The 13525-nt window shown below is 43.0% G+C and overlaps 1 protein-coding gene across 2 annotated transcripts in view; it reads left to right on the top strand.

Annotated features, from left to right (window-relative positions):
* The first annotated feature begins 5848 nt into the window (after positions 1–5848).
* Positions 5849–13525, top strand: part of ARL15 (ADP ribosylation factor like GTPase 15) — a 379383-nt gene continuing 371706 nt past the window's right edge. For both annotated transcript variants that reach the window (XM_064480591.1, XM_010977777.3), the window contains exon 1: positions 5849–5998. In XM_064480591.1, the coding sequence (XP_064336661.1) occupies positions 5951–5998 (48 nt within the window). In that variant the 5' untranslated portion in view covers positions 5849–5950. The remainder of the gene's footprint in view (positions 5999–13525) is intronic.

Here is a 13525-nt window from a genome sequence, read left to right as displayed (position 1 = left end):
AGAAGTTCCAGCCATAAGGTCCAAAGTTAGGTCTGATTACAATTTTTTGTTCAGCCAGAGACATCATGGTCAAAGTTGAAAGATGACAAAGGAGATACATCTTTGAAACATTAGAATGTTTGCCTATTGTGAGGTGGGGGTTGTAGGGATAAAGGAAGTAAATAAATCAAGAGAGGGGCCCTGAATGGACCAGTAATGTTAGTATAAGATGCTATGAGCTAAAGGATCTGATCCACTCAACCATCTGCACATGGAGTACCACGGCAAAGGTGTGTTAGAAGAAACTCAGGCATCCGGTCACTGTGCAGCTAACACACACACACACACACACACACACACACACACACACACACACACACACACACACACACACACACACACACACACACACACACACACACACACACACACACACACACACACGTTCCTGGCACTGGAGTAGGCTCTGAGGCTGTGCAGTCCATTGAGAAGCGGTGTTCTTCCTCCGAGGAACCCAGCCTGGTAAGGGAGAAAACAGAAACAGCAGCAGCATCCAACAGTTACATAATGCTGACTGTGTGCCAGGTTCTGTTTACGTGTCTGACATTAACTCTTAATCCTAATAACCCAGTGATGTAGGCATTTGTTTCCTTACCTATAAAACAGGGTAAAAAAGTTACAGAGAAGTTATGTAACATGCCTGGGATCACAGAACTTGAAAGAGGTAAAGCCAAAATTCCAACCCTGGTAGACTGGCTATATAGCATCTAGACTATTAACAACTACACACAAGACAGTATGTTAAATGCCAGTATATAAATACACAGAAGATAAGTGCTTTGTTCACAAAGAGGAGGGCACTTCTCAAATTAAGGGTAGTTAAGTAGTGTTCTGTATAACATCCTCTGTGATTTTGAATGTTACAATTTTTGAATTGATATATCAATTTGAGAATTCATATCTCTGCAGCAGTCTTTCTATCCATGAACATCATATATATTCAGGTTTTAGATTTCTCTCAAAATCTTATAGTTGAAAGAATTATTCTTAGGTGTTTTTGAAATTTCTATTTTAAAGGTTATTTTAAAAAAGATCTCCTAACTTTGTTGCTGAGAAACTAGAGACATATTTTATATTGATTTTTAAGGAGTAACAAGATTTCATTTTCATTTTAATAATGGCTATGTAGATTTGTATTTTATCTGCAGATGAGTTGTTTCTTTCTTTCCATCTTTATTATTCATATTTTTGGTCTGATTATGCCATCCAGGACCTTCAGGATAATGTAACAGAAGCAGTGATAACTGGCAACCTTGTCTTTTCTGATTTTAAAGCAAAGGCTTTTAAATGTTTCATTATTGAATATGTGTGCCTAAATTTTTGGTAAATATCCCTCACAATCCGAATAAATTCCCTTTTCTTCTTAAATTGCCAACTGGGAATGTTGCTATGCGCTGAATTGCCTTACCCCCACCCCGAAATTCACATGTTCAAGCCCCAACTCCCTGTACCTCAGAAAGTGATTGGATATGCAGATAGGGGCTTTAAGGAGGTAATTTAGTTAAAACGAGGTAGTGAGGGTGGGCCCTAATTCCGACGTAATTGGAGTCTTTATAAAGGGAGGGATGAGGACACGCGGAGAGTCACGGAGGACGCGCGTGGGCAGAGGAAAGACCGCGTAAGGAGCCATCTGCCAGCTGAGGAGCGAGGCCTCAAAAGAAACCCACTCGAGCAGTTTTAAGGTTGGAATTTTTTGTTACTGGAATGTTTCGTAAACTTGCTGGTAAAACGTCTGGCATGGTGTTTCTGTAAGGTTTTAAAATTGCTGTTTCTTTAATGGTAATGTGTCTTTTTTTCATTCAATGTTCTGGTCATTTGTGGTCTTTGCGGTCTGGAAATGCAGTCTTGGGATGTGGAATGTTTGCTAGAATTATCTGATAATTGCTTCCCACCATTGCCTTTGTTTTCCTTTGTTCATTTGAAACATCTGATTTTCAGGCCTCCAGGTTGATGATATGCTAATTTTCTTTGCTCGGCAGCCTCTCATCTTTTTGGATGATTTCCTCAGCCTTCTTCTACCTGTATTGAATTTACTCTTTGCTTTTTTGTCTTACCTGGTGTCTCTAAGGTCAAGCCCTCTCCAGTTTAACCTCAGGAGTAAACTTTCAGTCTGGTCTTTGGGGAGCTAATGGGGTGGTGACCTGGCGTTGAGGAGTGAGGCAGATTGGTGGGCTAAAATGAGCCTTTTAAAGACTCACAGCTGTCTTGTGTTTTCAGTCTTTCTCAGTTCAGAGAATCAGGTGCTTCTTATTTCTGAGCTGGTGGGAGTTCTGAAGCAAGAATCCGCTTTTTGCTGGCTTTCCCCACTCTAGAACTTAGGCAGGGCTTAGAAGAGAATTTTAAAGTCATAGGAGTTACCAGATGTAGTAAATGAGCAAACAGTGTGTCCGATGACTCCTGTAGAATTCAGTGTCTGCACACTTCTACTTGGCTTAAGAGTTATTCTTATGAAAGACGTTATCTCAGCTATTAAGGAATAATAGATTCAATCAAGGCAAGAATGAAGCAAGGTAAGCACTCCCTACTTTGGAGCTGGGGTAGAGGAAAGAAGACTAGAAGCTAATACATGAGTATTAAAGATGCTCATGTACTCTTTGTAGCAGTAATTGCATTGCTAGAAATGATCTCTAGGATGAAGAGATGTGATTTTATAAGCAAACATTCACTGCAATATTTATAACAGTAATATCTAAGAGAGGACTTGTTAACATAGTAATTTATACAATAGTCTTATGTAGCCATTAAACATTTATGAAGGGTTTCATGATACAGTGAACTTAATTGAGTGTGCATGATAAAAAAAAACTAGTAAAGACAGTATTCTTCTGTGTTTTTATATATCAAATGAACAATAAAACAAGGAGTAGATGGAAATAGCCATTAATGTTGGTTTTTCTGGATGGTAGAATTTGGGAGACTAAGTTGCAAAAATGCATTTCTGTTTTTGTTTCCTACAAGTAACACTTTAACAAAAATTCCCTCCAAATTTGGCTAGCCAGCAGTCTTAAAGAAATTGTAAAGTATAGACTGTCAAAAGAATTTCTCCTTGTTTTTGACAAGCATCAGTCATGGCCTCTTCAAAACCTGTGTAGTAATGCAACTGCCTCATGAGTTAATACATGTTTTCTTAGGCATCTGGAAGAGGGCCCTTACCGAGAGCAAAGGCAGTACTACGTTAATGAGATCATGTCTTATTCAAGACTGCAGCCTGTTACTTGGCAGATAGTGGGGAAGGTTGAATGAATGTAATTCAAACCTCTCTACACTTCTTTAGAAGCATGTATTGGGGGTGATTACTTATGCCAACTATCAGCTAAGAACAGCTTCAGGTCGCAGGTAGTGTATTATCTGTTCATACCAACATAATCAAGTTAGCCTCTTTCCCCTGCACAAGAGTGGACACATTAGCATCCCAGAAGGTTAACACACAGCTGGAAAAATGCGCTTCATATGGAGTTCTGAAGCGTCAGGGTTTTTACAAAGATCCTTTTTCAAAAGGCAATATGATTCTTTTAATACATTACACTGAATACAAAGTTTTCCTTGGTGCCAGTCAGAATGAATATGCAAATGGTGTGGAATGGGGTGAGTGCAGCCTTTGGAACTTTGAAAAGTTCATTTCCTTGCTTATTCATTCTCAGAGGAAGCATGAACTATGTTTAGCCTGATGACCTTCTGTTCACGATTCTTTTTCTCTAAGGTTAGCTTTAAAGAAAGGCAGGAGCTAGCTGTGCCTGAGCGGTGATATTCCCTTGCATAAAAACTCACAGGCCTCTCAAGAGTGTTTATTGGTTAGACAATGGACCAAAAGTTGTCTCTTTGCTAACTCTAGCCCTTTATTCTTATTTGCAATGTGTTTATCCATAGAAAGAAAGAAAGAAAAAAATTCAAATAGTTTCTTGTCCATTTGAATTACTTTTGCTAGCAAGTTTGAGATGCCTTTAACTTCTGCAGTTAGTTTGGACCAGTTGTGCTATAGGTTTATAGTGGATCGTCACCTCCAGAATCCAGGTCAAAATCTCTAATAAACCTATATGTGTTGACTTCACAGCATGCCAGTAACAATCAAAGTTGGATCTAATGGTTTGACGCTATTGAGTCTAGTTAGCTCCTACACAGACAAAAACTCATGTAATTTCTTCATAAGTATAATGTCTTACTTACACATATACCATTGTCTGTAAATTGATTAACAAAATCAAGCTCTGTACTGAGTGTGTATATATTTATAGGCCTTTAGTTAAAAAAAAAACAAACCCTCTGGCCATAAGAATTCTCATTTTGCAGCGAAAGAAACAAGTTCAGAGAGATGGGATGGGATGCTCCAAATCACATGGATCACCAATCTGGAGCCCCCTCTAAAGAGCTACACTCCCTTCTGGGTTATCTGCACCTCTAGGGTGAATTCCATTGTTATCTCACAGAAATGTTTCAGCAGCCTCAGGTAAGCTTATTTGATGGAAATCTGTTCCTGAGGATACAAAAAAGGAAGGTGCCAAGTTAGGGGGAAAATAAAGCTTCAACCTCTAAAACAACAGTTATATACAGTCAGGCAGTCTCTTCAGAAAGATTTCAGTTGATCAAGTTTGACTCTAAACGTTATTGTAAGGAAGCCCTAATTATTAACACAGGTGAGAGCCATCCCTCATCCTTCTCAAAGGCTGGTTGGTGGGGGTGGTGGCACTTAAGTCACCTGAGCCTAATAAGATAGGTGTGTCTGGCATTGTTAGTTGTTCATAGCCTGAATCTTTAAAAAAAAAAAAAAAGAGCGTGGAGTGTGCCTATCCCGGTTTTTGGTCTGATTCAGGCTACCCCACTTGCAAGCCTAACGCAATATTGAAATCCCAACGCCAGTTTCCACATTATTGACCAGGAAACGCACGTCTCAAGTGCACCTGCTTATAGATACTTCTATCTTTTATAATGACATTGGGTCACAAACACTATTACTCAGGTCTTCTCAGAGCGCTTCTTTATTGCTCATTTTCTTCAGGAGCAATAGATTTGTGCACAGTGTAACTGGCCACAAAGCCCGCAAAGAACTGATCAGCTGATGTTTCCCGAGTGTCTCAAGTCTACAGACAAGTCTACAGAGTCCCTTAACTTTTTTTCTTTTCCTCTCACCACGGTGGCGAGCAAATTCCCCTGGGACAATCTAGCCTTCTGATAAAAGGGAGCCTCCTGAGTCACCTCTGGCCACGCGGGGCGGGGGGGCTTCTATATATCCCCAGGGGTATCAGGCTGGAGGGTGTCCGCCTTCGCAGCTTCATATTCTGAAGGTGGGGAGGGGTCGTCCCCGAGTCACAGGCTTGCCAGCTCAGAGTACCCAATCACACTTTCCAATCACTCCTACGGTACCGTCTCGAGGCCACAGGGCCTTAGGGAAACCGCTAGCGAGAGGGGAATTAAGTATCGGTGGCTACCACGCCTCCCACGTTTCAGCTCTAGCTTCCTACTGGGGAGTTGGGAGGAAACACTAAGGCTCTCCCGCACTGGAGCCCTAGTTCGGCTCCGATCTACCCAAGTTAGAGGCTACGGAAGCACACAGAACTCGGGCGGTGGCAGCACCACCCGATTTTCCGCTTTTCCCGTATAGCTCTTCCGCCCGCGCCTCCCCAGCCCCCGCCCCTCCGCCCTCCTCACAGGAACCAGCGCCCTCGCCGCTCCCGCGCTTCTCTCCGGCCACCCGCAGTGGCCTGCCTTTTATAGGCGCCGCAGCCAATGAGCGCTCTGCTTTCCTTCTGCCCGCCCGCCCGGCCAATCGCCGCGCCCCTTGTGTAATCTTCGGCCCCTCGGCTGCTGTCGGCTATTTTCGTTGTTGCTGGCTTTTTCAGGGGCTGCTCGCTCGCAGCCAGAGACGCTGGGTTTTTTTTCCGGGTTCGGAGCCGTTCCGGATGCTTTAGGCTGCCGGATGTCTGATCTCAGGATAACTGAGGCGTTTCTGTACATGGATTATCTGGTAGGTGCGGGGCAGGGGTGGCGTGTCGCCTTTCGGACCCCGACGTGCCCGTTGTCCCTCCGCCTGGAGGAACAGCCTTTTTGCTTTCTTTCTTTGGGATGGGATGCCTTTGGGGTTCTATCTCCCGTAGCCTGCTCTAGAGCTGTGCCGGGACTCGGAGGGGCGGCAGCCGAGACGGCGGGGCCGCAGGTCCGCGGGGGCGGTGGAGCTGACAGGTAAAGGTGTGGCCCGGGTCAGCGGTGCTGTGGGGCGAGGGTCGCACGGGGTCTCCCCGAGAGATGGGGCCGCGGCGGCGGGGCGTCCCATGACCGCGGTCGGGTTCTTTGCTTTTCTGTGCGCTCCTGCAAAGGACTTTCTTTCGGAGGAAACAGGAGTTTTCCTCTCTGACTTTAGCAGAACTCCAGGTACTATTAAAGAGCCATAACCAGAATGGCTTACTAAGTGCCCGGCAGCTCCGGTCATTTGGTTGTTATTAGATCTCTAAAGCTATGACCTCGGTCGCGGCGGGGTTTTAAAAGCATATTACCATGAAGTAGACGGGACTAAACTGCACCGCAGCCCGGCTAGAACAGGACTGGTAGGGGCAGGCATTGCCTCACCGTTCCTGCTGTGGGCGCATGCCGCCTTTACCCTGCGCACAGATTGGCTCTTGTGCTTTTAGGCCAGGCTTGTGCTGAGAAGTTGAGATGAGAAAAGTACCAGCACAATGCTGGGACTGAATGTAAGTTTAAAAATGGACGTGTGTGTGTGTGTCTGTGTGTGTGTGTGTGTCTGTGTGTGTCTGTGTGTCTGTGTGTGTGTGTGTGTAATTATGCAAGCACCATGTATTGTTCCAGAAATTGTATTTCCCCAGAGCTGCTTGTTTGTGTCCACGGGGATCCTCATTGACATCGGCTGTGTTCGATCCTAAACAATTACCAGGTTTAACCTGTTAGCCGGAATCGCTACTGCATTGTAGAGTTGAAGTAGATGGTTAAAACACTGACCGTCCTGTCATCTTGTTGAACACATGCAGTTTGGTTTCTGACTGCAGATTGGCCTGGCAGGGATTTGCCAGTGCCTTCTAGGAATCACACTTAATGCTGTACTGAGAAAGACTGTGACTGCTTCTATGATCAGGAAACGCTGGACAAGGACTGGCTTTGTAATGCTCTCTTGTATTTGGGCTTAATTTTAGTTTATAGAAAGGAACTGCTTCCCCTAAACCTTCATGGTTTGATGGTCTCGTGGGGAGGGTTGCTGACTGCAGTTAATGCATGACCTTGTGAACGAAGGGGAGTCAAAAATTCTGGGTTCAAGTTCTGTTTTGCTCATTCCCTGGTGTCTGTAACTTCCTCTATCTTTGTGATAAATGGACGTTATCCACCCACTACTGGACCTGGTTAAGGGGTTTATCTGATTAGGAGCATTCTTTAAAATGCAGAGTGCCAAAGTGTAGGTAAAGAGAGTTGCCAAATGTTTCTTAAATATTATTTTCTGAATTAAGTAACTGATTATTTTGTAGCTTGTCTTAAAATACAGTACTATGGTTTTGTCTTGGAGTTTGCCAGAATTAAAGCCAAAGTTTGTTGAGGATAATTACTGAGTAGGAAAGGGTTACATTACCTATACTACTGAAATGTAATTTTGGATACTTAATTAGTAGTTCCTTGAGAGGAAGTCATATAGTTCTGATCGTTTTATTATTTTCTCTATTTCCTGGGTGGATTATAAATCTGCAAATTGCATCACATTGCTGTCTTTGAGGTGCCAAACCCACTAAAGCAGTTAGTGGGGAAAAAAAAAATTGAAGACTCTGGTTAATTACTCAGGCTAATTTCTGGATGGAGAGTCCAAGGATGGGTGGATGAATGTTTGTGGGGCTCTGGGTTTCCTTAAAAGCGGATTAACTTTGTCAATTTACTAACAGTTTTTGTGTAAAAAAATCAGTGGGTCCCAAATTTGACAGGTCTTTTTTGTTTTACCTGCCACTCCTCCACATATCCTATGCGTTCCTATTTTTTAAAAACTCATTATTTTGCCACCTTAACTATGCTTTTTAAAAAAATTCATGACTGCAGTGAAACAGTCCCATAAAAATCATTTTGCTCATCATTGGCAGTGAGAAAAAAGCTCTTAAAGGAAATAATTCAGTTCTTATGAGAGTGCCAAGTATCTGCTGCAAAAAGACTTCAGGAAATCCTTAAATATTAAGGGAAAAAACCCTCCTTAGGTGGTCTTTCTGTTGACTTTTTGCTTATCAGCTCTCAGAGAAAATGATGTTCCATGTTATTCCTTTCAGCTTACCTTTTGTATGGACTTCGTTTGCTTGTACAAAATCTTTATCTGGTGTTTATTAAAAACCAGTTTCTAAAAAATGAAAATCAGTTTTGTTATCTGAGATACTATTTTAAAAATCAATTCCCAAGTTCTTTTACTTATCTGTCAGAGAAAACAGGCTCCTTTCATTCCAACTTGGACTCTTCAGATTTTGCTGAGCTTGTGGACTAGAGTGAGAGCCCCGTCCGTGCACTTGACGGGAATAATGTGTGTGCCATCTCTTCTTTTTAATCAATGTTTGACTTTTCTTGTTGCTGTTGGAAGCTAGAAGAGGGAGTTGTGTGTGAGTCTGTATTGTCCATTGTTCTGTGAACTGGATGTCATCACTTAACCTTTTTTATTTGGAGGGGAGTGCAAAGGAAGAGAAATGACAGAAAGTCAGAGATGCTATTTTTAACAGCTTTTAATAAAGGCTGGGGATATTAAAACAGACGATGAAGCTCTCTGATCGTAGAGGCTGCTGTGGATTTCTTAAATGCTCTCAATTAGAGGTGACAGATAAGGTGAGCGATAGTGCCTTAATATTTAAGACAGTTTTTGATATCAGTTTAGGGAAATAGCAGTAATTTGCTTCTCCTAAATAATTATATGTATCACCCGGTGCCCAGTCTTTATTTGTTAAATTGAATGAACATGAGACAGAAAGGACAATTTTTTTCTCTCCAGCTTCTAAACTAAGACAAGATAAAATCTGTTTGGATTAGGTGTTTGGCTCTGGGGAATGCAAAATGTATCTTTTCTTGTTAACTTTTAAGTTTCTCAAGATATTATCTGTTTAGCCTCGGTGGCAATTTAAATATAAAAATCTCGGTTTTCTAGTTGAAGAGGGAATCTCCATGGCCCACTGCATCCCTTTTTCCCATTTTCATGATGGGCTTTAAAGGCCACGTTCACTCCTGTCAGATCTGTGGGTAGCTATTTTGCTGCTATTCCAACAGGCAGTACCAGCATCTCTCTCTCCCTCTCTCCTGACAGGTGGAACTAGTAAGACAATGCGTGGAGCTTTTTGAATAAGGTAGAAGAAAACAGTCATGTTATAATGAAAGAGAAAAACATGTCTACCAGGTTTTCCTGAAAGGTTGGACAAGGTCAATTCTAGATTCCTTTTTGTTAAAAGTTCTTTGTGTCCTGACTCATGTTGGTTGGTCTGAATTTCACCTTTTTCTCCCTTCTGCCATCCAAATAACAGCAATGAAATTTATTAGGCTTTGTGTAATGCTAATGATGATTACATGAGATGTGGTTTATAAACCGCACATTGCTTTTCAGAGGTAGAATGTTAAGGGACTGTGGTTACATGGCTGATGTTATTCTTACACCTTCTGTGTGTTGACTATTATTGCTCAGTGGTAAATACTGGACTACTTTTTAAATTAGTCTCAGTGTATGGAAAGATACAGAGTGTAATCAGCAAGTTAGGAAGTCACAAGACTCTCTTGAGGGTTGTTTAATACCTATAAAACTGAAACCACACTCTGATATTTTCCTTAATCCATTAAGCAAATATTTCTGGAACCCCTGCTTTGTGCATGACCCTGAAAGTCATGATGGGTGAGCCCCCAGCTGGGTTGCCCTTGGCTGCAGGACCGGCAGGCAGGTGGCTCTACAGGAACCTGTGGCAGGACAGGTTAGAGAGGCACGTTGGGGAGGAGGCACTTCTCAATGTGCTCCTTGGCTTTCTGGTAGGTTTCTCTTGTATGCACTTCTTTGTTTTATTGTGCACTAACATGCAAAGTTGCTTGAAAGTGTGACAACTAAAAGTGCTTCATTAGTTTTGGGGTACTTGCTTGTCAGATAATGATCATTGCTTGTGTATGCTGGGTTTGGAATTAAATAAGACAGGGTTCTAAGTTTCTTCCTTGTATAGGCTGGTGAATCTGGCCTAGTTTATTGATGACAGGCTATACCCGTCATAAAAAATTGTGTGTCAACGGCGAAGATCAGGTGAGAGAAGGCAGATGGATCAGCACAAATCCATCACCATTTGCAGGATAAAAATCAACTCATCAGCCAATCAAGAACAGAAACTTGTGATGTACACAGAGCCCTTAGGTGCTACTAAGTTGTAAATGAGCCCTTTTGAAAAGAGGAGTGGAGGTACTTTTGTGACTTCATCTGATGTTCTGTGTCTTAAAAATGTGCTGTTTTTAACCCTGAATAACCCTGAATGACTGTGAACATTACAACTTGTGTGTGGTGACTGTGATCAAACTGACCATAAAGTGATGACATAGGCCAAACATTTTTTAGTCTTAACTGCAACTAGATTAGTCATTCACGTAAATATTCTTTTATTAACAAATCATAAGAATAATGGGAACACAGTTCTCATAGCAAAAAAGTTTTAAAAGCATCCAGACCATTAGGCAGGAACTTTAGATATAAAGACGGTAACTCTGGTACTCGACTTTGTGTTGTTCCAGTCTTGGAGCGTTGAGTCCCAGGAGAGGACACAGACATGGTTCACGTCCTCTGGGACTTGCATTCTGAAGGACTCCTAAGCCACTGCTGTGGGCAGGGGAGATAAAGCATATGAGTTATGAGGGTAAGATCAGTTAACATTTATTGAGCACTTACTGCATGCCAGATCATGTAAGTGCTTTCCACGTGTTAGGCATTAAACCAAGGCTCAGAAAAGTTGTGTAATTTCCCCCAGTTCACACGGCTAACAAGTAATAGAGCTGAGATTGTGGCCTTAGAACCCTTCCTGTTCGCCACCTTCATTCCAGCTTGGTGTTAAAGCTGTTGGAATGCAGTTGACATTTTTACGGTGTATTTCATGTAAATACTCTGCTACTGCTAGAGTAAAGAAACCGGGGCCGGGAGCAGGCTAACTGGCATTCCCACGTGCTCGAGGGCTTGGCTCTTCTATTTAAATGACTGTTAAAAGAGAAGGCTGGAAAGACAACTGTGTTGTGTCCTGAGTCTCCTGCCCCATGATGTCCTGACTCTGGTCACTGAGGTGAGCTTTAGCATCTGATGTTGTCAAGTGACCACAAGTGGGTTTCCAGACAACCCTGGTACTTCGCCCCCTAGTGCCACTTCAGGGGCACCTTCAGAGCCACAAGCCCCAGTCGTCTTCTGAAGAGGTCCCTGAGACTCTTGTTTATTTGAAGTTGGCTGTGCTCCTTAACCAGATGCTGCCTGAGAAGTGGGGCTGAGCCCAGCAGACGCTCGGTCCCAAGTAGACATTTGCTTATGGATTTCACTTGGGCAAAGTCTCCTGATGACATTAATTCTGAAGGGTTTGTTTTTGAGGTAGACTAGAAGGAAGGAAGGATTTTTAAGGAGGGTCTGGTAACTGCATCTTGCTTAACAAGAAAATCATTTTCTCCTGATACTTCTCACAAATGGAGTTAATGACAGGCTTTTCTTTTGGAGCCGGCAGCCCCCCTAGTTATGCTGTGGCTCTGCCCTGGCGTCTCTCCAAATGCTTCTGATATTTGAATGAGTCTCAGAAGCCCAGTTTTCAGTGACTCTCATTTCTGAATATCTGCAAAGGGTTTGAGCACATTTACTTCTGGCAGGGCTGGCTTCAAGGGCATGTGGCCATGGGGCCTGTGCTTAGAATGGCTCTCATACTTGGCTTAATGCTGTGGTTACCATCTTGAAACTTAATTTGAAGCACTTTGTAAATGTTTTCATCATCTGAATCTATAAACTGCATCAGTGCAGGGTACTTTGCTGTCTTGATGATCATTTTATCGCCAGTATTTGGTCTGATTCCTGGTAAATAGGGAACTGTGTACCAAGTACAGTGCAAAGTGTTTTACTTGCTTCACATGATTTAATCCTCCCAACAGTCCTGTTAACCAGAGACTACTGATTTACGCAAGACTAACTGACTTAGAAGAGAGGGAACTTGAGGCTCTGGGAGGCGGAGCATTGACCCAGATCACGTAACCAGTGGAGTGTCAGGGCTAGGGAATGAGCCTAGCTTGGTGGATTTGAAGTCCATTCCAGTAAGCATTGTTCAGTACTGCCTGCCCAGTGATCATTATAGTTGAGGGCCTGAGTGAGAGGGGCCATGGATCAGACACAGGGCTTGGAATTGAGAGGCCACTTGATGGCTGCTGTGACCTGGTCACCTGGGAGAAGCCCTCCTGGGAACTCAGTGACAGCCCTGCTCCAGTTGGGGAAAGTGTGTGAATTTGTACCTTAAGGTGAGAGAGTTTGCTCACTGATCCACTCTCTCCTTCACCCTTGTGCATAAGCGTTGCTGCCCGGCTCTTTGGCTCACAGCCAAACCAAGTAGATGGTATACTGACCTTTAGAAGTAGGGCTCCAATGGACAAGGGAGTGGAGGTGTGTATCAAGCATCAGAATGAATTCAACTTAAGAACAAGCTGCCTTTGACCCCAACCAAACCCCAAATTCCAGCCAGAGGCCTATTAGAAATAAATACAGGTTGTAGTATCGTTTTTGCAAAGTTGTGCCACTTAACACTGTTAAACCTAATCAATCCAAATTAAAGCTAAGCATGCTCCCATTACTAGTTTGGTCCTCACCGTATCCCATCTTTATAAAGGCTCCATGTCGTAGCTCAGCTCGTGGTGGGGGAAGGGGGACTTCCAAGTTCTCAAAAGGAGCCACCCTAAATCCTCTGTCCAAACCTTTACCCTGCCCTCCTGCTTCCCACCCTGAGACAAGTCAGTCTTACCAAGGAGGTAGGACTTGCACCATTGTCTCTCGGAAGTTATGCCAGATTTTAATAGTAACTCGTCAACTGAAGAGTTGGATTTGCAGAACAGTCTCATTTATCAAGTTCCTTTGTACCTAGATTTGCTGGGAATGGTTCTGACTTCTGGATTGCTTCACTCAGGACTGGGGATTTCTATCCTAGCAATTGTGCCCATGTCTCCCTCAGAGGGATCCCCAGGGGCTCTTTTCAGCAGGATAGCTGCTTCTCCAGCCTCTCTGGGGGAGCCATCCCGTGACCACTAATTGAGGCCCAGAAGGGCTGCACCTGTTCCCCATCAATCTACAGATGCAGTCGGGGGCTAAAATGAAATACAGTTCTTGCAATGTTTTATTTTTGATAAATACAGGTATTCAGAGACATGAAGAAAATAAGAAAACACTTCTGTGTACCTCCTTCCCCGATTGAAGTTGTTAACATTTTGCGAACTTAACTTAAGAATTCTGGTGCTCTTTTAAAAAATGAAGGAAACTTTAAGGTGAGAGCCTTGTGCTCCTCCTTGCTTTCTT

This window comes from Camelus dromedarius, chromosome 3, assembly GCF_036321535.1.
Source record: "Camelus dromedarius isolate mCamDro1 chromosome 3, mCamDro1.pat, whole genome shotgun sequence".
Lineage (NCBI taxonomy): Eukaryota > Metazoa > Chordata > Mammalia > Artiodactyla > Camelidae > Camelus > Camelus dromedarius.
This window is presented reverse-complemented; position numbering and strand designations above follow the sequence as displayed.